The sequence below is a fragment of the Podarcis raffonei genome, chromosome 9 (assembly GCF_027172205.1).
Source record: "Podarcis raffonei isolate rPodRaf1 chromosome 9, rPodRaf1.pri, whole genome shotgun sequence".
NCBI lineage: Eukaryota > Metazoa > Chordata > Lepidosauria > Squamata > Lacertidae > Podarcis > Podarcis raffonei.
Window position 1 is genome coordinate 31,085,382 of NC_070610.1, and position 25,038 is coordinate 31,110,419.

General features: G+C 39.8%; 1 protein-coding gene across 18 annotated transcripts in view; it reads right to left on the reverse strand.

Moving 5' to 3' along the window:
* TENM3 (teneurin transmembrane protein 3) overlaps positions 1–25,038 on the reverse strand; it is a 1,264,592-nt gene that overhangs the window by 232,689 nt on the left and 1,006,865 nt on the right. For 9 of the 18 annotated variants that reach the window (XM_053402551.1, XM_053402558.1, XM_053402555.1 and 6 more), the window contains one exon: positions 23,359–23,451. The exons of the other annotated variants lie outside the window; for them this stretch is intronic. In XM_053402551.1, the coding sequence (XP_053258526.1) occupies positions 23,359–23,451 (93 nt within the window). The remainder of the gene's footprint in view (positions 1–23,358; positions 23,452–25,038) is intronic. 18 annotated transcript variants of the gene reach the window in all.

Here is a 25,038-nt window from a genome sequence, read left to right on the forward strand (position 1 = left end):
GAAGCATACATACTTTTGTTATCATATTGGAACATGAAACAGGACTGCTGGTTAAGTGCTTAAGGACAAATTATTTTCTTGAGTCCATGCTTTAGGGTCTTAGATCAACACACACTTTCAACTAGGAAGATTCAAATTGTGTGATGCCACCTTGCTTTTAAAATGAGAATTAAGAATCTAAAACTTGAAGTAATTGTGATAATTCCTTAAAAGTTTCAAGATTAGCATAGTATTTTGCAAAAAAAGGCATTTATTTCAATGCAAAATAACATTATGATACAGGTATATTACAAATTTGTTTGCTTCATTTAAAAACATCCACCCACTTAGTGTTACCATGGGGGAGGGAACAAGCTAATTCCTTCCCAGAAGAAAAAGCAACATAGCTTTTTGGAATCATGGTTTTTTTCTTTTCCAGAAATGGACACCTCAGTGTGAATCCTGAAGAAATTTCAGCAGTAGTCAGGACTTCCAGAGAGGAAAATGGCAGACTAAGTTATCTGTTGCCCATGCTCCCACTGGCAGAGATAATTATGTGGTGATTAAAATAACCAAGATAAAATAGAAGCCTGTCCTTATCTGAAGGAAGAATGTGTAAACATAACTAAAGTCCTGGAAGGAAGATAATGAAGGGAAACACCAACAAAAGATAGAACACCAACAGAAACATGGCAAAAATATTGTTGAATGGCATGGTATGGGTTGCTAGTGCCCAGGGCTGTGCGGGGGGGGGGGGGGAGGGAGGGAAATGGATGGAGTACACATGTGCATTCAACTCTCCATTGAGAACATGTTTTCAATGGAGCCCAGCAACGGAAGTGTGCAGCTGTGCTGAGGCTGCACTAGGTGTTGAAATTTTGTGCCCCTAACAATTTTGTGCCCGCCACTACGTCACAGAAGGGTTGAATGCCCTTCTGATCATCATAAGGCAAATTTTGAATGAGTAGCTTGTAGAACTAAGAGCCAAAATGCATAAAATTTCAAGAGAAATATTCTTGAACAGGAGAATGCCCAGGACCTGCCATATGAGAGTTGCAGGAATGTAGCTACAGGAGCTACAGGAGACATCGGCCTTGCAGCTGCCTGAAAGACCAAAACAAACAAGGAAAGCTGGTTTGCTGATGGACTTTATGATTGGGATAGACAGGAGGCGAGGGCAGAAGACAATTTAGTTCAAGAAAACAACTGCAAGACAAGAAGTTTCTAAGCCTCTGATGACTGATGTTGGAAAGAATTGGAAAAAGCAGAAAAAGAAGGACTAGTATCAAGATGGAATCCTTGGAGAGAAATTTATTCAACTGGACTGGGATTCAACAATCTTGGAGAATAAAAATTTAAGAATTACCATACTTCTGGACTTTTTGAGTGGAAAAAGGTGAATTTGTGATGCCAGGGAAGAATTATGCTTGGTAGATTGATAAGCATCTATATAATATACAGCTCTGTGTTATCCTGTGGTGAATGCTTTGAATATTTTGAATGATTGTTATTATATATACTGTAATTGACAAATAGAGAATCGGAAGCCCCTCTTTTTTCTTTTTAGGCTATCTGCTTTTGTTTTTAGCTCTTAGAATTGGATTAATGAAAATATACATAGGAAGGTGACAGATCGAAGAGGAGGGGCTCTGTGTGAGAGGCAGGGTAGAAAGGCTCTCCAAGGGTGGGAGACTGGGGGAAGAAAGATATGCTCCCAGGTAACAGGTGGAAAGGTCTACTTTCTGTGCATGGTAAAAAGGATTTGATATAATTGTGAAAGAGCTTTTGCATTCATTTTTTCTTTTCTCATCTTTTCCTGCTTCTTTATGTCTTTATTTTTCTTTTTGTCTTCTTTTATTCTTTTTATTTAGATTAGTTTGGTTTTTCTTCTATGCTATGTTGAAAACTTTCAATAAAAATATTTAAAATAAAATAAAATAAATTACAGCAGTAGTCCAAATGCATTTTCTGACTTCTACATATAGTAATAATAATAATAATAAAAATTTTATTTATACCCCACCCTCCCCAGCCAAGACCGGGCTCAGGGCAGTATGGGGGTGTGGGAGCCAGGGTGGGAGCCAGAAAGCCCTGGCCGAGGTTTGTAGTGCCACCTGGTGTCTTGCTGACCCAGTGACCAGCATGTCTGTGTCTTACAGTGTATTGGGATTGTATTGACCTTAAAAGGAGTTGTGTTTCCTCTGGGCAGTGTTGACCCTATATGGTGTGGGTGGGTTTAAGCTTGGCCGGATGAGGTAACATGAGACACTGGGATGCAGCCATGCGGCTGGAGAGAACAAAGGGTAATAAAAACGGACTGGAGAGGAGAAGATGTCTGAAAGAGCTGCTCCATCAGTCCAAGGAAATAAGCTAGCTCTCTGCGTCTTTATTTTATGCTGAAAAGCGCCATTTGTAACGGCTGGCCCGACAAGTGGTGCCCCGTGTGAGGCTGAATAAAAGATACGACTGAGGTTTTTAAAAGAGAGCTAAAGAAGCAAGATTGAAGCAAACAGTCTGGGCAAGACTGTGAGAAGATTTTTGATCCAAGCAGTGGATATTCATCGACTTACCTCGCCTGGAAAAGGCTGCAAGCGCTATTCATCTACGGATCCAAGGTTAGTCGATCCCTTAAATATTGATTTTAGAAAAATGGGCAGCTCTTTAACTACTCCCCAACAGAAATTTTTAAAAGACTTAAAATTTCTCCTCTCCTGCAACAAATTGGAAGTTCCTGAGGGAGATTTGATACAGCTCATTCTGTGCATTGATGAACATTGCCCCTGGTTTCCTGCAGAAGGAACTTTGGAATTAAAACATTGGGATGATATTGGAACACATTTTCATGGGCTTCCCAGCATTGGTGTACGGAATTTAAATGCATGGTGCAAGGTTCGATATGCTATGGGTTCTTTATCACCAAAAAATATCTCCATAGCTGCATTGCCAACACAAGCTTCAGCTTCTTTAATTCAGCCTGCTGTCCTGCCATGTGTTCCAGCCCTTGCTTTGCCTGCTGCAGCCCCAGATCCCAAACCTCCAGACTGCAGTTCCTCACCAGAAGACCCAAATCTGCAAAAATACCGTGGTCTGGCTGGAAATGATCCTGCTCTTTCAGCAGCAGCAAAAGCAGCTACCCCTTTGCAACGTGCAGTATTTGCCTGTAACTTAACTCAGGATACTAAGGCATTCCCTGGTGTTCCAGCAGGAATTCAAGCCCAGCTTTTGGCTCCAGATGAATTCAAGCCTTTGGCACGTACAGTTTTACCCCCATCAGCTGGTGTATTGTTTGCTCACGAATGGGAAATTGCCTGTGGTGTTTATGCTCCTGCTTTACTGCAACAAATCAGAGGAAAAAATCCTAATCCTACCCTCGCAGATGTGATGGATGCTATGATGGAGCATGGCCCCATTGCTCAGGCTTCAGTACAAGCCACACTGCTGCAGATCTTATTGAGGGATACAGCTCTTGCTGCTAAACAAGCAATGAGAAAAATCCCAGAACCTAGAGAATCATATCCTTCCTTTATGGACAGGCTGATTACAGCAGTGAGTAGCCAAATTGAAAATCCTGAAGCCAAACAAATAATTATCAAACAATTGGCCTTTGAAAATGCCACTGAGGATTGTAAGGTTGCGTTGCGCCCGATAATACACCTTCCTGCCATTGATACAGCTACGATGCTACACATTTGTCAGTCTGTTGGTACAGCCACCCACAAGGCTCAATTGCTGGCAGCAGCGCAAGATAAAAACCAGCCTGTAGCCATGAATACAACATTTCCAGCATGGCAAACCAAGATCACTGATACCTCAGTGTGGGTAGAACAGTGGCCTCCACCAAAAGAAAAAACCGCAGCAATGGCACCATCTCGTTTCTGAACAGCTTATTTCTGAACAATTAACTTTTGGCTACATTGAAACATCTTTATCCCACTGGATCCAGCAGACAGGAACAGTTTGCTTTTACATTGCCAGTATATAACAAATTGCAATCCACCCAGTGATATCAGTGGATTGTTCTGCCACAACAGCATGTGGAACTCCCCTACACTTTGCCAAAATTTTGTGAATGAAGCATTGAAACCTTTCCGCATGCGCCACCTAGAGGTGCTGAACACAAGCTGCATCTGGCAATATTTGCTACACCATTGTTGCCAACAGGAAATTTATATGCTCAGACGGACAAGAAGAAGACTATCTGCATTATAGAATGGTTACATTTACCTCATACCCCTTTGAAGAACATTTATTCAGCAAATGAATCCACATCAGACAATTGTTATCAAAGGACGTTCACGTGCTATAACTTTGAGCAGTTTTGATGTTGCATCAATTTATATGCCATTTTCACAGACTGAACAGCAGCATTTATTGATCACAAATGCTGCCATGCAAATTGTTTTGGCTGATTTTATAGGTCATCATTTTTAATCCTCCAAAGGATGACCGTTTGACATTTCTGACACAAGTCACTTATGATTTGACAAACCCCTTGTCTCTCACACTTCTCCCCTCTGCATTAATCCTCTTCACAGATGGAACAAGAAGTATGGGGGTGGTGATGTGGGAGGAGGGAGGAAAATGGGAAAGTTTATTTACCTCTTCACAGTCTTCTGCCCAGCGAGCAGAGCTAGCAGCTGTGATTCTTGCCTTTCAATCCTTTTCTACTCATTCTTTCAATCTTATTGTGGATACTCAGTATGTATATCGCTTTTTGCTATTTTACCAATATCTTATATAACTCCTTCCTTGGATTCTGACTTGTTTTCCTTGTTTCTTGCCCTGCAAGCCTTACTTCAGCACACTATCCGCTGTTTCTAAGTCATGGGTAAACCTACGCGTATCAAAACTGATAATGGTCCAGCATATATTTCTAAAACATTTTCGGAATTTTGTATGTTGTGGAATGTGAAATTAACTCATGGTATACACTTTAACTCCATAGGGCAAGCGATAGTGGAAAGAGCGCACCTGATGTTCAAAACACTATTGCTAAAACAGCTTGGCGGCCGAAACATCCAACAGCACTCATTCCTTCAGCTGTTCACCAAGTTCTTTTTGTGTTTAACCATCCTTATATCCAAATACTAGGACCCATACTCCCGCGGAATTGCATTTTAGGAAGGAGGCACTCCCCCACCCCTTGGTGGTGTACAGACGCTTGCCTGATCCCGCATGGCATGGACCTGTCCCGCTGATCACGTGGGGACGAGGGTACGCGGCAGTGGACATCGAGGACAAGCCTTTATGGGTTTCAACTGCAGAAGTGCTTCCTAACCATTTGCCTTGCCATCCTTTGCTGCACCATTATACAAGGAAGAGAAGCAGACGACACGGTCCAGTTGAAACCACCATATTTCACCTTATTGGCTAGCAAGCAGCAGTTGCCTGAATCCTACACTGGCTGGCAGTATTCACGGCTCAGCCACTCTCGAACTATAAGAACAGTGTTGTTGAATGGGACTTTAAGGGTGAAAATTATCAAAAGATATGGAGGAATAATATTTTTGTACAAGTTATGATTAAGTTTACTAGTTTATTGCATGCTTCTAAATGTTGGGTATGTATGCCTGCCCCCAGTTAGTTTCAAATTAAAGAGGGAAAGAATCATGGGGCATATATCCAAACTGTCAATATACATTGAAATTCATGTTTAATAGCTCTTGTTCTCTTACAGGAACATACAGTGACCAATCTCAGTGCTATAGAAGTGACACCAGTGCATGGCTAATAAACTAGAAAGGAAGCCTACCATGCAGCATGGAATCAGAATTCTTATATTCTTGGCTTCCAGATGGAAGTTGGCTTCGACATTTATTGATTATAGTGATTATTATAGTAGTTATTTGCATTATTTTGTGTTGCTATATACAATGTATTCATTCTTAAATTCTGTATGTACTGCATGGTTCTCCAGTCCACGGCCCGCTTCCGGTGTCAAAAGAGTCGCTTATCACGCTCGACAAAGTATTGGTACTGATATATATGATTATGCTTAAAATATAAAGAAAGAGGGCATGTGGGAGCCAGGGTGGGAGCCAGAAAGCCCTGGCCGAGGTTTGTAGTGCCACCTGGTGTCTTGCTGACCCAGTGACCAGCATGTCTGTGTCTTACAGTGTATTGGGATTGTATTGACCTTAAAAGGAGTTGTGTTTCCTCTGGGCAGTGTTGACCCTATATGGTGTGGGTGGGTTTAAGCTTGGCCGGATGAGGTAACATGAGACACTGGGATGCAGCCATGCGGCTGGAGAGAACAAAGGGTAATAAAAACGGACTGGAGAGGAGAAGATGTCTGAAAGAGCTGCTCCATCAGTCCAAGGAAATAAGCTAGCTCTCTGCGTCTTTATTTTATGCTGAAAAGCGCCATTTGTAACGGCTGGCCCGACATGGGGGGGGGAACCTTTTACAATTCTTCCACTGGAATCCCATCAGTCCACTTGCTCTCTCTTTCATAACCTGCCATTTTCTCACATTTTCGTCTGCTAGCAGCTGCTGCACATTGGCTTTTATCTGGCAGGGAACCAGTTGCCTACACAGCTACAGCCAGCAGTGCTTCCATACTGTCTAATCTCCATAATACAACAGCCTCCAAGTGACCTGGAGGCTTGGACTTAAGTTTTTGGCTCTTATTCCTATAGTGCCAGTACCTTCTGTTTAAGTAGCATATTTTTTAATTAGAAATTGATGCTTATGTAGCAACAAGGGATTTATCTGAAAATGGAAAATAAAATAAAAAATAGAAGAGGCAGCCTAACATGTCTGCACAGAACTGTAAGAAATCCCACCCACAGTAAGGTATTTGCAGACATCCTGAAATAATAATATATGGTTTTGTATAGTGGTCTGGCACAGAAAATTGGCTTTCCTGAAGAAACAACATTATACTTAACCAACAAGAATTGGTAAAGACCACCAACAAAGCAGCCCTATCTGTAAAAGTGTACAAGTTCTCAGAGAAAGGAAAAATCCACTCTATTCTCTCTAATGCAGTAGGTATTTCAAACATCTCTTGCCATTAGAAATGCTTGAATAGACTTTGTATGTTGACGTGCTTTTCAAAACTATTATACAATAGTCATTTCCCTTTAATTTCCATGTAAAACCTTGATATTTATAGGGTTGCCATATAGGTGTTTGTTTGTTTTGGGGCTCTTTTGATTTTTTAAAAGATTTTAAAAATAAAGATAGCCCGACTTGCCATACGTCTGGGTCTTCCCACACATTTTATCAATTCGGCAAAAATCCGCTAGGATTTTTCTGAGTGATTCCCAGACGTGTCCAGAAAAACCCAGACGTCTGGCAGCCCTACCGTATTTTGAAGACCAAAAAAGAGGATACATTTGCCAACTTCTACGTTTAACTATGGATCGCTATGACGACTCTACCCATGAAGAAGAGTGTGTGTCTTGGAAAAAGAGGACATATGGCAACCCTAACATTGGTGTTATTTGCACTGAACATTATAGAAGCCAAGGTCTGGATCAGCAGCTGCTGCTCTTTAAAACTATATATTTGCCTGCCTAGTATGCAGAAGATAGTTGGAAAATGATTCAATAATTTTGGCCATAAGTTTTCAGTTCTTTGAACTGTGCACACTTACTTTCTGTCCTGCCTCTATAGAGCTTTGTGATCACTCCAGTAACCTACCAGTTTCAATTTTTCATGCACTCTCTTCTAATTTAAGAAGCCTATTTGTTAAGGCCAAAAACAGATTTCTAGATTCCCCATTTCACACCATTCTGAAATGCTTTAACTTTTCTCCCCATTGAAATGCAACATACTCACCTGTCTTCTAATGTAACAACTATCTCACCATTGCTCTCAACTCTTCTGCCTGTCATGCTTCAAAAACTCCAAAGCAATTTATTCACTTCCTACTCAATGTCCTAAAAGCCTCCATCGTTTATGGGCCATCTCCTGCTTCCCTCTTGTCTCCCTGCTCCACGATGAACCACAAATACACCTTCCTGGCACTGTTCCCTCCAAATCCCTTGGCGCCTGCAACCTTAGAAACACTTTGATGCCTTTCACTTCCGGAGGCCCCAAAAGTATTTGGAGCCCTAGTTATGTCACATGACATCCACCTCTTAAAATCCTAAAATGCTTGATGACCTATCAATTTCAATGATCAATTCAATTGCCAAAATGTGATCATCAATTTCTGTCCACCTTTGTCACAATTTCAATTTTACAATTTTAATATGGTAAAAAAGTAAAATATATATAAATAAATGCTCTTGGTTCGTATTTATAAAGAGAGAGAGAGGAAGAGAGAACTGTAACATGAATTGCTGTGAAATGTGTAATTTATTTCCACTTCTAGGGAAAAGAGTTTTGTAACTCAAGGAAATGTATTCCATATTTCACAGCTACTACTTCTTGCACAACCAGAACCATCTACATTAAGCTAACATTCAATGGGTATGTTTTCAGCCTAGTGATAGATGTGTTTTTAGGCAGGCTGTTAGGCACAAGCCTGAGTGCTATAATGCACCTACCAGTACATTTACAACATACCTTGAAGTGTTTTATTGCATATTAATGCACATAGAGACCTGCTCCTTCAGGCTAGTTTTATACTATATTTTCAAGTAGGAGACTTTCCTCTTTAGCACTAGCAGCCAAGGCAACTAACAGAAAGCAATGTCACAACGGAACCAGAGGATTGGAAATGCAATGCATTTAAGCTTGCCTAGGATAATGGTCACCGACATCAGGCAGGTTACACTGCTGGCTATAATTGAATTACTCCTGTGAATTGCTCAGCCTATGTTTGCCTTAATTCAGAAGAGTGTACCACGAAAAAATAAGTTTGAGGGATTTGGTGGGGCAGCTTCTGACAGGGTGTCAAAATAATTCTGGTGTACTGTGTGTCTGCTCTTTTAAACTTTATGAGAGTACTTTGTGGGAATGGGTATGGCCATGATCAGCTCCCACTGATATTACATTGCACTTGCAGCTATTAATCTTATTTTGGGAATATAAGCAAAGTAGCCATTTCCTAAAATAACCAGACTAGAAGTAACATGGCCAAATCAAAGAAAGGAGGGAGGAGGAAGATGACTAAAATATTACCTTCCTTCTCTAAATCTCACTAATAGCATACAGAAATGCAATATAATGCAACATCTTTTAATCATTTTGTACTTTCTCAATGTTTAGAGCAGAAATGTGAACATGGTACTTGTAAGCGAGGGGTGGAGGGAGCATTTCAGATCTACCCTGAGTATTATGGGACAGAATGGAGTAGAATTTATTCTAGAAATGCTCTGCAGCTGCCAAGAGATAATCTACAGCACCTATGATGTTTTGAAAACCTTTCAGATACATTTAATGATGAATGTATAACTCCCTCTAATGGAGGCCTATTTTAATCTATCAGAAAAACTTTCAATATTCAAAGCTATAGTAGAGCCATTTCACTTTCCTTTCATTCTGAGCTGAAGGTTTAGCCATTAAATCCTCCCAAATCACATCAAGTAGACTGTTAAAAAGAAAGAAAGATAAAGAAACAACCATTTTTTGGATGTGTGTGGGGTTTAAGTGCAATTCTATCCCTGAGTTGGTGCAGATATGATACAATGCACGTCCACTGGAGATTTATGCTGATGCAGCACCAGAATTATATTATGCCAGCACAACCATTATACCACTACAATTGTACAAGCCTAAGGGTAAAAAAATTAAGTGGCAATCCAGTGTGGCAGTTGAGGAACTAGACATAGTCAGAATCCTATGCTCAATCCCAGGTCAGTCTTATCTCTGGCAATGTAACATTACACCAGCTCAATCTGTAGTCTCCCCAACTTTTACACAGTCCTAACCATGCAGCCAATCAGTGTACCACAAGTAAGATATAAAATGAAATATACACGTAATGCATTAGGTAAATGGCAGAAGGTTCTTTCATTCACAATTGTGTCTACAGAACTTAGAAAACATTGGGGGGCTTAGTGATGGGAACTCTGGTGAAAGGGCACTTGCACAAAAAGGGAACATTTCTCAGAAACAAACATTATGCACTAATAAAGAAAGAAATATTACTAACCCTGGTCTTCTCAGAATCCTTCTAAGTGCTCCACCTCCGAATTGCAGACACTAACACCCAACAGAAATCTTGACTCCACCATTACAATTACTGATGTTAGGATAAAACACACAGGCAAGCATGTGTACATGCCTCCTATATTTTCTCCAATACAACCTTCCCCATTAAAAGGAAGCAGTATACCTTGCACAAGGGACACTATGCTTCCTGTACAAAAAATAGGATCTTGTTCACTATGAACCTCCAAATGCAGGCAAACTCCCATTTTGTACTGGTGAGAAGGAGCACTACTTTGCAGCTGAATACAAGGAAGTTCATCGTCTAAGGCAGATTAAGGCCAGCCCTGCTAAGCACCTAGGCATACACAGCTGCTGACCATAACTCATAATTGCCCTTGGGCTTTCCACAGGCAATCAGAGAGTCTTCCAAATGGTGAAGGGGAATTCTTGAAGTGTTTTTCAGCCATTAGGAACACAGTTCAAATTCAACATGCAATATTAGTGACTTAAAACTAGTGCTTTAGAGCATTTTCTGGAATATAGCTGCTTAGATAAACTCATCATAAAAATTCAAGACAAGGGGATAGAAAAACAGCTCCAAAAAAGTGGGAAATGAGAATGAATAGTCACTGACAATATTCTTCTCTTTACAGAAACAGCTTTGAGCACAGGCTAAAGTGTGAAGTATCAAGCATGCATAAATTTATTAAAGCTTCCTAAAACCTTATAAGAATACAAGTATATATTTTGTTTTCTTGTTCACAGCTTTAGGAGAGAATTTGTGTATATATTGGTGTGAGTAACCTTTTTATACAGTAATCCTGCATCATACGTGAATTTGACTTGCTCAATTTCAACCTCACATGGCTAGCTGAAATTGCACAAGTGCCAAGAAATGTGGGCAGCTGAAAACCTTTCTTCCCCTACTGTGTTTGCTTTTAAGCTCTTTGCCTTGCTTGCTGGGCAAGGCCAGCTTGGTACACCAACTCTGGGAGCGCTGGGGATGGGGCTCTCTCTCACACACAGCCGCTAGCCACAGGACAGCTCCTAGGATTGAATTATACAGTACGTGATTTTCACATACACACGGAACAATTGGAGCCAAACCCTCCAAGGTGTGGGGTTCCTGTCTAGGTAACTGACAGCAGGCCTTGGACATGTGGAAAACTGTAGCTGCACCAATTCTCATTGTGGGGACAACTCCATAAAAAGCAGATGCAGAGATACTGCACACTAACAAACCAAGTAACCCACATGGATTAGGCTACAGGTTCAGTGGATCATAGATGCACCAGATGTAGGCCAATGGGCTCCATGCACCATAGCCCTACTAGCCATATTCATTGGCATTTGTCTCTCAGTGCAGTTATGAGTACTTTTTCACCTGTAGTACCTTGTTATGTGAAAGCCACTCTAGATCAATTTCTAATTAAATATACAGCACCTAGTTATAATACTTGGGGAAATAGTATATCAAACCTTGCCATCCATTCCATTACAATGGAATATGCACTTGTAAAGGGGATTATGATTTACTGTTAACTCCTTAGCTCTTTTGCTAAGGCATTTTTGCTAGATGTTCTTGAGGCAACTTACACAAGCAAAGTTTCCAAAACCCTAACTGCAAAATCCTTTTATCTTTAATAGAGGGCAGAGACATATATTTCTTGGCTGCATGTTTAGAATGCTAGCCCTGGCATTTCTCTTTATTTGGATTCTCTTCATTTCTATTTATTCTGCAGATCACCTTCAGGAGGTTCAGATTTACAACTCTAATCTAAGTACGGTATATGTATTTCTAAATTTAGTTTTGTATTAGTAAAAACAAATTTGCAGTGCAACATAAAGTGAACACATTTATTTCTCAACTCAGGCAGTTCTTATGCTACCTAGCTGACATAACTGGCTAAGCAAGCTGCCCATTCTCATGAGCAATGGAACATTAGAAGTTATATAATGTTGAGGGGGTAAATGTGCACTGTTTAGTTCTATTAAGAAGAAAATCTCAGGTTTTGTTTTTTCTGATCGTGATATTGGTCAAATTCCCTCTACATTACACAGCTCATGGAGGTAGATCACTTACCTAGGCAATATGTTATACGAGTGAGCAAAATGACAAACCACCAGCCTGAGTCTGGACTACACGGTAAGTAAAACAATGGTTTGATTTACTGTAGCAGATCCAGAGGAGGAGCAAAGCAACTATCTCCTCTCCTCACACATTCATTCATTTACAAAGATCCACATGTGGGATATACAGACTATTTTCCACCTTACTTTTTTTTTAGCAGAAAGTGCACATATTAAACTTATGCAAACATGGCTTGCTTTGCATATGGTGGAGGGCAGCATACACTTTCTAAAACATGCAAACAGGTCTTTGATTTTAATCTAATAAAGCACAGTACTGAAATAATTTGAATATGATGTATGAAAGTACTGTTTTATGGCTATTTTCATGGATGCTTTCATCTCACCTCAGTCAGGGATGGCTTTCATAGCTCTATTACAGATAGGCTGTTTTTTCCATTTCTTATTCAGGTTTTCGACCTTTTGTTTTGTTTTCCTTAAAGTATAGTATCTCTTGTCTTTCAACCAAATAAAGCACAAGAAAAGAAAAAAATCTACACAACCAAATGAAGTATCCTGGAATTAATATTCATAATTTGTCTACCTATATGTATTTTTTAATTTTCCATATTTTTAAATGTTCACACACTTCTAGAAAAGAATCAATTTTAAAAACATGTTTGTGGGCCATTAATAAAATTGCTGCATTACTGACCATCAGAATCTAAAACACAATATTATAAGTTTTGCCTGATAAGCCTCTAATCGTATTCAAAACTTAAACTGATTTACCAGATTAGAGGGAGGAAACAAAGGCCAATTCTGTCATAGAGGTTGTGATCAGATGAACAAAACTTGGCTTACAAAGGAGAAGTATGAACAAAACTTTTGCCTGTGTGTGCAATCCCTTCCCTTCTTTTGCCACAGGCTGTGAGTAAATGAGTAAATTTCCAATTAACTATAGTTTCCACTTTCATCTAATATAACACATTCAATATAATGTTTTGACAAAGCCTAAAGGTCATTTCCTTAAATACAGCTTAACATTTTTATTTGTTTTTGTTACTGTTGTTGCTTATATTGGTTTGTAATGCAAATGTCAAGCAGGTCAGAAGAGTCATTCAAATTACAAAAGCTTCTCTCACTTTAGCAACCACGTTTGAATATATATATTTCAAGAAACGCTCAAAAGATATTTGAGCTTCACATATGAAGCTACACAATGCTTTTGTATTAAACATTTGCCTAATTTTGGAATCACGTTGCTTGTATTTTCCAAACTGTAGTTACTTTGGCTATAATTCTACTAGAACCTCTAGCACTGCATCAAAAGAGACTATTTTGAAATTCACAATAAATCCAGAGGGGATTTTTAAATTAGTTTCTTGGGACATGAACTCACTGATGCCCTAATTTACATTGCACATTTTACAGTCTTGATCAGTGTGAATGAGAAAAAAAAATCTTATGATAATTAATTTTACTGGCAGCAGTAGTAACTTCGTTATGAGGTCAGAGAATTTCAGCAACAAAGACATAATTTAAGGAACAAAGACAGAATTGTCATTAATAGTATCAGGAAAACAGATATATGACCTATCTATGGAGGCTGATAAAGGAAAGGAGTCTATGGTATGGTACACAGGAAGTCCAACTAATATTGAAAAATACAATACTGAGTTGTGCAAGCCAAATTTATGTTGCTGTCTAAAACGCTGAAGTCTAGAATCTGCAAGGAAGCATTTTCAGAAATTCTACTTGTTCCACATGTAATGCTAGCTAGAGAGGCAGAACTTCAGGGTCTCAATGCATGACATGGAGCCACTGGGAAAGAGGGCTTAGATTTGTTAGACAGTGGGACACTTTTGGAGAAGTTTGTCTATGGTTTATCTAGAGTGACCAAGTGTCAGAGTCCCAACTTTGAACAACATGCTCAAACCAACCCATAGCTTTGCTCACAGTAGGAGGACTGGAAGAAGAGCAAAGTGGCTATGATCTCTTACACAGGAACATACATGTTCGGTTTGGCCTGTTCTGTGTGAACTGGGTCATTGTTTCTACCTGATACATGTGTACATTAAAGAAGTTGTGTATAGGAAGCAAGTTATTCATCTCAGGACTTATCCACACTTACATTTTGCCCTGCTCTTTCCAGGTAGAGGTCCACACTTCTAAGGCTCCACGAAAACCCACTCTTTAAAGCTGAATCAGAACCAAAGTTGCTTTGGGTTTTCCACAAATTGATGTTTGCTCCAAGTGAGCTTTAAAGAGTGGATTTTCGCAGGGAAAACTCTGGAGCTGAAAAGGGGGTGCTTGGACAGAGCTTTAAATTGTAGACTGCGCCTGGAAAGTGAGGATGAAAAGTAAGTGTGGCTAAACCCTCAATCAACTTAGCTGAGATACCTATGTTTAGCTGAAGCTCAGGTACATTATGAGATTAGAGAACCACAACAAATACTGGGGGCAGATGGAAAACCTCTGCATTGCTCATTAAAAGCCTAATACTGTCTATGCAGAAGGCAAAGCTATTGATTCTAACCTGCTGTTTACTTTTTCTTAATTGGGGATAAATGAGGCGAAATGTTTCCTGAGATACATGCCTGCTAGCCTTTTCCTTGAGGTTTATGTTCTGAAGGTTTTCAGATTTGTAGATATCCTACAAGGAGGTCACTCGGTTCCGTTTTTAAAGTTATAAGAAAAAAATAGAACACATGGGTATCAGTAAAATTACAATATGATTTGAAATTTAATGTAGCTATTTCTCAGCAAGAGGCCTGATGCCACAAATTTACAAAATATTGAGGGCCAGTAATTGGCAGGCATTACCAAGATGAACCTAATGAAGACAGTAAGCAGGACAACAGTGCTCTCCAACTTGTGATTTCCAGCAACTGGCATTTAGAGGCACAGTAGAACACAGCCATCACACACCCCATAGCTGCCTTTGACTGGATCTAACCCCATAGTTGCCTTTGACTGGACCTAACCATCGAGGGGTCATTTACTTTTACTTTTTACCTTTACTCCCTTATAAGTTTGTGTTCCCTTTTACCAACAATCTGGTTCATTTATTATCATGGGATGAGCTCTAGCACACTGTATTTCTACTGACTTTGTTGCCAACACTCCAGCATAAGTAGCCTAGGAACCGTCGCCACAGTGAATTGTGTGTCAGTTTTCACATTACTATTCTGCTCTATGCAAGGGTTGTCTGAAACCCAAGTGGGTTTCAAAGATGGGTGAATGACTAATACAAACGTATTTTATCTATCTGGCCAAGTCCAAACCAACCTTAATTAGATTGCAGACACCCCTCCTTTGTTCTGAGAACAAAACATAAAAGTGATTAGTCACCAGCTTGAACGTGCAAAAACAAAAACAAAATTATTTCATTTTTGCTCTGCATAAGAGCTAATAAACTTCTTAAGTAATTATGGTTAATCTAATAGAATTTATTATATTTAGGTATTCACTGTCATTCTTTTTGTGTAATCTATTATAATACCTAAACGAGAGATTCCAGACCAGATGTATACAGAACTGCCTCATCACCTACCTTCATGAATCACTGCATTGCACCAGGCCTCAGTGCCAAAAAATAACATAGAATACAACATTGCTGAGTGATCTTATAGCCTCAACAATAATCAGATCTGTACTGTTCCTCTCACCACCTGTTAGTAAGACTGTACAAGAATACTCAGTTTCCTTATTTGCAGAATGCGTTTTTGAGTGGGTCCCCTTCATTTACATTTATTTTTCTTCCTTTCTCAGAATTTTCAACATGTCTTTCATTGTGAGGTGCATCCTTCATGGATTCATTCCTCTCCAGTTTGCTCTTCAAGGAGCTTGACAGGTATGATAAGACAGGACTTTGAAAAGCCAAGAGAAGAACACTGCAGACTAGGGACATGAAAACGGTCCATCACACTGAGTGCTGCTTTAAAGGTCTGATTCTTTAAAGGTCTGATTCTAATTATCAGCAGAACATTAAATAGAGCAGAGAAAACTTGCAGTAGTCTGAGCACTCCAGCATGTCTTACTTCTCTACTCTCTCTAGGCATTGGTCACAGTAAGGACCTGGTTCTCAAGACACATTTGAATATACAATAAGTGCACTCAGGAAATTGCACTCAGGAAAGCCAACTTTTACAAGGGACCAACATTTCTGTAATATTCAGCAGAACAAATTGTGTCTTATTCCACATATAGAAGAAATTTTCAGTTAGCTAAATTTATCTCATTTAATACTTTGTCACTTATCAAAATAATGTATAAGTTAAATATGTAAATTGAGGATCATACTTATATTTGAGTAAAAATTCAATTAACATTGATAGATTTGGGTTTTATTTCTATTAATATTAGGTCTTGCGTTATATATTAAAACACCTACTTAGAGGTTGGTTGGCTGTTGTGATTAGCATAGCATCAGTCCCTGTCTTGTCTTGTTTGGCTACTTATCTGTCAAATGGCCTGCATATTCCGTATTTTTCGTCCCATAGGACGCTCCGTCCCATAGGACGCACCTAGTTTTTTTGGGGGGTAAATAAAGGAAATTTCCCCCCTTTATTTCCCCCCCCCCGAAAACCAGGTCGGGGAAACCGAACCAGGTCGAGGAACAGCGGGATGGTGGTGCTGCGCCTCCCTGCTGTCCCCCGAGCTTGTGGGGCTGGCTGATGTCTGCCCGGCGCAGGGCGCTCTGCTTCAGGGTGACCCGGGCGCCGGGCGGCAGGCTGCTATCTGCACCGTGGGGAGCCCTGCGGGGAACTCTTGCAGGGCTCCCCACGCTGCAGATGTCTGCCCGGCGCGAGGGGCACTCTGCTTCAAGGTGTCCCACGCACCGGGCGACAGGCTGCTATCCGCAGCGTGGGGAGCCCTGCGGGGAACTCCTGCAGGGCTCCGAACGCTGCGGATGTCTGCCCAGCACGAGGGGCGCTCTGCTTCAGGGTGTCTCACGCGCCCGGCGGTAGGCTGATATCCGCAGCCTAGACAGCCCTGCGGGAACTCCCGCAGGGCTGCCTAGGCTGCGGATGTCTTCCTGAAGCCTGGAGAGCGAGAGGGGTCGGTGCGCACCGACCCCTCTTGCTCTCCAAGCTTCAGCGAAAGCCTGCATTCGCCCTATAGGACGCAACCAGATTTCCCCTTCATTTTTGGAGTGGAAAAAGTGTGTCCTATAGGGCGAAAAATACGGTATCCTGTTCCTTGTCAAGTTTGTGATGCCAGTAGTTCAAATCTCAATGCAAAACTGTACAAGCTGTGGCTGCTGGCAGCCCTGATTGCCATCCACATTGCTAGGTCACAGATTGATTGTGGGAGTGTTATCAATGCCCAATGCCAACAAAGTTACCCGAGACACTATAAAAATATTTGCATTTGCTATGTTATATATTGTTTCCGTTGCTATTGTTTTGCTTTCTACTTTATTGCTGGGATTGAATAGGATTATGACTACATTATATTAATTTAACAGAAACACGGGGTTGGCTGGTAATTAATGTTTACATGTTTATCTCATAAAAGTATGAACATATGATAGATGACAGCCCCTATCTCAAGAACAGAATCAAGTCCCAGTGCAGGATCAATTATTATAAATGGCATATCCAGGTAATGGCACACAGTCCTCCCTTTTTATTACTGTACATGTAATAAGAATTTTGCAAGGGAAATGTGTAGGGAACATGTATACAAGGAAGAATGCACACTGAAATAGTAGGCAATACCACCATCGGACTGATGGATTAGTGTAAAAAATAAATGCAATTTGGACCAGAAGGTATGGTACTGAGAGGACAAAAAGGTGGCTCCACAAAACTTGCTGGCAAGAGGTAGAAAGGGAAAGGGAGCAATATTAGAAGATCCCTTGCCCAGAGTGGAACATGGTATCAACATAGCCACAGGAACAGATGAAGTAGTTTGTAAGAATGCAGGAACCGTTCTTCTGGATCAGATCAAATACTTATCCAGTGCAGCATTCTGTTCTCAAAGTGGCCAGCCAGATGCCTTGAGATGCCCAGAAGCAGGACAATACTCGTTTCATCAAAGATGATCTACTAAAGGATCATAAAAAGGGATCACAGGAAACAACTTAATTCTAAATAAAAGTTCCAGCCGTTTGGAATAACTGTATCTAGGTGGAAGATCCACTTGGACTCTAATTGTAAAAAGATATTTTTAACATCTGGTAAGTTATTCGGGTGTGGCTTATAAGCCTGTAACACCAAAAACATATGTCCTCATCTGTATGGCGATATTCGATGTAGTGTTGCACCAGGGGTGCATCCACAATAGAATTCTTATCATATGTACATTTTTCTTACACGGGCATATAATCCCATACATGACATGTGGTGATTGGCAAGTTGAAGAACAGTTCAATTTCCAAATGCATCCCTGCATTTGGACCCTGAAACTCTAACATTAAGTGACATGTGGAAGACCCTGCAGTGCCGACATTTAGAATGGCCCTGAACTGCATTAGGAGATGTCTCCAGTTGAAGAATATCTGATCTAAGGATTCTTTAATAGTTTTGCCCCTCCTCAGACCAATTAATGAGGAAAGATTGCATCTGGGGATGTGTTGAATTACGTGCCAATGTTTGTTTATTAACTCCTGTATTGAATTCAGTATTTTGTTTATTTATATTCCCAGTGCTTTGTATTTTGATGTTTTGAATGTTTGCTGTAAGCTGCATGGGGAACAGTTCATTGTGGGAAAAGTGTCATAAACACAATAAATCAATCAACTTCCCCCTTCTCTTCCCACCACGCCCTCCCTAAATTTGTTCTGAAGCGTTGGGAGAACCCCTACTACAGGTTTATGGGGCACATAGGGGAGGAGAGGGGGAGAACATTTTGTTGTGCAAAAATCTGTATTCTATTTTGGATACAACCCTTTGTGGTTAGGATTAGCTTTAAGACAACTACCAGCCCTCCTTCTCAGACTTATGATAGAAATTATGTTTCTGAAAGTCTTCTGAGCTATTCATTTCTGTCCCAATTATCATTATTTTGTCATTGTCTACATTTGAGCTGAATTCTGAACCTTCAGCACTAATTGGCAGCATTTTAAATGCCAATGTGCTAACCCAAAATATTCAAATGCTCATCAAATCTATTTGCTCCCATGAAATAATGGACTTTTACTCTTTTCAAATTTATAGAATTAAACACTTATAAATTCAGAAATAAAAGGGTGAGCAAGCCACTTTAAACTACCAAATGAAGCATGCTGACCACAAAGGTTTTCAAGCTTGATGGCACTTTTGATTGCCGAGTTGTCTTATCACTCTGATAATGTTGACTCTCGAGCCAATAAAGAAAGTAGGATTTCAAATGTGTAAAGTATATTAGAGATGTCTGGAAATATCTGCAGTTTAATATCTTTTAATTCTGATTTAAAGGTATACATAACAGTCCAGAGCGTCTGCATATGGTGCCTCATATCAGCAGAGTGAGTAGCTCTGCATGAATCTATTTCCTCTTTGGACACTAGACCTTGGAGGCAGGGAACCGTTGCAGATCATACTGCCTGGCGTGCTTGAAGGGGATCAATGCACTGAGGCTAGGAGTTGCAATACAGTGTTCAGCAAAAACAGCACAGCTCCTGCAAGTGCACAGATTTACAGAATATGTGAACTGGTGGTCCACATAGTATGTCCTACTGTTTGGCAGTGGTTCATGTCACAATAAATAAAGTCTTTAAAGATGCCACAGGAGTCAGTGGTTTATAACAACGAGTCATTTTTTAAGCATTAAGATGGAACATTGTACAGTAAGGTATCAAAACTATATTTGTATATTGTGCTGCAACTAATTGATGTAAACTTGAAAAACTGGCACAATAATAAGAATGAAAAACTATTTATTGTTGACTGAATTCTATTAGGATTAAGATATAGAATGGTGTGGATAAGTGATACTTAAATATTTAAGTAATTACTTAAATAGTAATCTACGAGTATATTATCTTGGCTACAGCTATTCCAAAAGCTCATCTACCATTTGGGGATTGTCCTGTAAAAACTCAACCATCAGCCTCAAAAATCTAAGCCTATCTCAGTAGATGCTTCTGTTAAATGCTCTGCAGAATGATTGCCCATTAAACCAGTAGTCAATTTGTCCATTAGGTAAACTTCTACAAAAAATACAACTAATGTGACGCAAAATGCAAATGTCTGCAGTGCTCAAGTTTATAGCTTCAAATACCGTATATATTAACAGGCATTATAAAAGAAGGTGCTTTATGCTTGTTGGTAAACTTTTCCATAATGCCTGCTGTATTTTCAACAGCTGCTTATATGTTCAGTTTGAAGCATCGTTAAGATTAGTCATGTACAGTCTTTTGAGACAGTAGGAAACATGATATTTCTGACCAGCTGCAAAAATTGTAACCTCATAGAAGAAAAATGAAAAGAATAAAAGAAAAAGAGCTGTTGCTATATCAGTCTTTTCCCCCTTTATGCTTTTGAATTCCTATGAACCTATTATAGAGCTCTAATGTCAAAGTTGAGCAATGATCCAGCTGTATTAGGGTTGTTTTTAGTTCACTTTAAGTTTCTTAATTCAACAAGATTATTTGTGATTGTATTGTGCTTTTAAAATCCAATCACGCAATTATTAATAAATTGTAATTATTCAAATTATAATGGGTTTAGAGTAGTTTAAATTATCATTTCTTGCTCATGAATGGAACAAAATTAGAAATACTGTTTAAGGTCATATTGTGTTTCAATACTACAGTTAAATTGTTCCAAATTATTCATTCTCCCCTCTCCCTTAAGTAATATAAAGAAGCTTGGTGAAAATAGGTTGCTACAAGTTTACTTGGCAGGAAAAACCTTTATTCAGTTGGAAGCTAATAATTACCCTATTTCCCTAACTTTCTTACTGGAAAAAGCAGGACATAAATATTAATACATTTAAGCAGAGGATGAATGACCATCTGTCATGTATGAACTAATTGAGATTCCTGCATTGCAGGGGGTTGGACTAGATGACCCTCGGGATCCCTTCCAACTCTGCAATTCTATGATTCAGTGGTTGAAACTGAACATTCCTATAGTTTGTTTTGATACAAATGTGGTTTTATAATATAACACCAGTTTTTGTGGATAACTTTCATATTTTCATTCAACATTAGGGAGAATTCAGATTTTTGAAGAAACACTGGAAGAAGGCTATGATAATGAACATGTAATATTTTTTTCAGCTGGGGGCACGGGGCGAGGGAGGCAGGTTGTTATCATTTAAGCCTCGAGGGGTAGTTTACCTTTGATACTCCAGGTGTTGCTGAACTACAACTTCATGAGACCCAGTTGGCATGGCCAGTGGGATGATGGGAGTTGTCATTCAGGAGGGGCACAAATTGGCCACATCTGCCAAACATACAGTGTTTTTTTGCTGTGAGGACTATGTTGATGAACTGACAGAAAATAAGTATTACTGCTAAAAGGAAACTTAAAAAACAAATATAGCATCATAAAATCATTTAGAGACACTCCCTGTGCGGACCAATGTAATGCATTTTTCATTATTATTGTTTATTATCTCATTTTTATTCCACTCTTCATATTAGAACCGCAGAGTAGTTTACTAAAAGATATACAAAAATAATAATAACCAAAACTAAAATCAATATAGCAAAATAATGAAAAACTAAAGCGGAAATACTTCTAATGGACTATTCCCTAAACCAAATTGTTAACACCCTCACAATGACTCAAAAGCCAAGTGAAAAAGTGTATTTTGCACGTTTTTCCTGTAATTGCATATCCACAAGTATAGAGCACTGGTATGAATGCATAACCTTTCCTTCCTCTGTTTCAAGGCCAAGCAACATACTTTGAAGCAGTGGAAACCAGACTCAAGCATTCCTAAGTCCTGGAACAGCATCCTTTCTCTCCAGGTACTAGAACTACAAGTCCCAAAGTCTTTGCAGGTAGCTGATGCTACATGCATAGTTTCTGCTAAGAAGAAAGCCCCTGAAAAGCATGAAGAGTAATATGTCCTTAGGTAAAGGTAAAGGGTCCAGTCGTGACCGACTCTGGGGTTGCGGCGCTCATCTCACTTTATCGGCCGAGGGAGCCGGCGTACAGCTTCCAGATCATGTGGCCAGCATGACTAAGCCGCTTCTGGCGAACCAGAGCAGTGCACAGAAATGCCGTTTACCTTCCTGCTGGAGCGGTACCTATTTATCTACTTGCACTTTGATGTGCTTTCGAACTGCTAGGTTGGCAGGAGCAGGGACCGAACAACGGGAGCTCACCCCGTCACAGGGATTCGAACCGCCGACCTTCTGATCAGCAAATCCTAGGCTCTGTGGTTTAACCCACAGCACCACCCGCGTCCCTACTATATTATTATATATTATGTCCTTAGTACTATATTATTATTTGCTTGGATAATTCAATCCAAACATCTTGTTTCTCCTAAGATTTCTAATATATGAATTTATTTTGCACTTTTACATATAGAGCAGCACCTCTGAACTACATTGTCCTCTATATATCCCAGGACAGCAATTCCCATTATTTCTCATTCTCCCAGAAGTTTTTGGCTATATGTGCAGTCTTTAAACTGTTTATTATATCCATTCTTAATCCTTTTTCGTCCAGCCTAAACAGACTGTTCTTTCAAAGTTGAGATTTGTACTCTGAACCCTATATAGGATGATAGAATTGTAGAGTTTGAAGGGACTCCATCTAGTCCAAGCCCCTGCAATGCAGTAATCATATACATTTCACTCACCTGTAGCTTTTAAACACTTCTAAACACACACACACACACACACACACAGTGGTAATCCAGCTGAGAACTAACTAGCATTAAATGCAGCAACTTCTTCCAGTACACCATAGCCATGCCCTTCAAGTGTTCATTACTTTTGTTCTTTTAAGGAGGGTAGTTAAGGATATATATGGCAAATTCCATAAGTGTTGTATAACCTAGATATCAAAGTCAAATTATCAGCTTCTGTTCAGTCAATGGTGCTATAATTCAAGAATGCTGATCGTGAGATCGAAGTGTAGTTTTGGATTATATCTGGCCCTGTACTTTACAAGACAACTACTATAATTACTTGGCATATGTTCCTCACAAGAGGAATGAATGCAATATGTCATTGTTGTAAAATGCTTAACGGTATGTTTTTGTGCAAAAACCCATTTTTCTCCATAAAAATAATTTGAGTTTACTGAGTAAACTTGTGAAGCAGCATTTCTCTGTCATTATTATGTTATTACTTTTACTTTTATTTACTTGTATTTTGGTAGCATTCAGTATCTCCATTCAGGATCAGATCCTCATCATGATATTCAGTGTTCCAACATAGGGTGGGCTGAGCAGCAGTCCCTGTAGAGAAAATCACAACATCAAAGTTGCATTTAGAGGGGCTGAACCTTCTTGGAAACTGAAGGCATTTTAAAAGTACTCGTTCCTCATGGAATCCTGGCAAGAAAGATAAAATTGTAGCTATAATCCCACATCCATTTATTCCATTATATTTACACACCCACACTGAAACACTGTTGCAAAATTTAGGCCAACACATTGGATTTTGGTTCAAACAGAATAAAAAAAGCAGTCTGTTACTATGTTTTATATACAACATATTGTTTGTGCCCTTAGTATTAACAAATAAAAAGAGATTTGCCACAATGCAATATGCCTGAGGCAACCTATAAGTTACAGCAGTAAGAGATATTCTAAAACAAATGTACAATATTTTATTTATTGCAAATAATCTCATACATTCCCACACCCTTTAGTCAATGAAGACCATAACTATATTTCAGAAGAAAGGATTAATGATTAACACCATCCCTTTTACAGGCTTAGAATAAGTCCTTGTCCATACTTAATGCAATAATAAAATTCTCTTCAGTTGATTAAAATACGCCCAGTATCTAAATGACAGGGGTGGGAAAACATAGACTCATTACAAATAATGCAGGACTGGTAAAGAATTGCAGAAGTGAATTCATAAGGGGGAAGAGGGTTGTCAGAGCACCTCCTATCCATCAGACTGCCACAACATTTGTTGAAGCATATACCAGTTCTTCTGGCTTTGCATGGCCTCCAAAAGAAGCTGCCTGAGAAAAGGTTAAGAAAAGGTCTTCAGTGCTCTAAAATAGCTAACAAGGCCTGATCAGAGCTCAATATAAGGCAGAGAGTGGAATTCTGATGATCAGCTGATGACACACTCCCCTCTTAGGTACTGGGAACCAGTCCCTGCTCCTCTTCGGTTCCTCTGTTTCTCATCTGTAGCCACTCTTCCAGCTCCTCCTTCCACTTATCAGCCTCCTCGAGTGCACCCCGGCTCCACTTTCTTCTTACACTTGCCTAAGCTGAATGTCTGGTGAAAGATTCCCACCAGCTTTGAGCACCCTCCCTAAAAGGCTTTCCACAGGCTTTTCTGGGAAGCTGGCTAGGTACTGACACTCTTCAGTCAGCATTGTAACTTAATCCCACCATCCCGCTTTGGAATGCTCCAAGTGGCTTCAAAGGTCATGCTCAGAATACGCAAGCTCATTACAATACACTGGAGCTGGAGCTGCAGCAGATACTTGCCCTTAAGGAGAACAGGCATTCAATGAATGGTGGGGTCAAGTGTTAACCCAACACTTTCTTGGATTTCTCTGGATCAAGTTTTAGCCAATAACCTACAGAATGTGCAGTTATTCTTAAGTAGAGGTGAACTGAAACTAACTTGCTTACTTTGGAACCTTGTTTGCAGGCAGCAAAGTTGCACCCCTATTTTAATCAATGCACGAAGGGAGCTAGAGGTTTCCCCCTGACACTGAATAACCCCCCACCCAACCATTCAGTGCTGGAAGATAGGACAGCATCTACACATTGCCTAGGCAACCAGACAACTCTCCTGATCTTCCAGCAAAATAGTAGTGATTATTGTGGCTGTAACAGGCATAGAAGAAACAA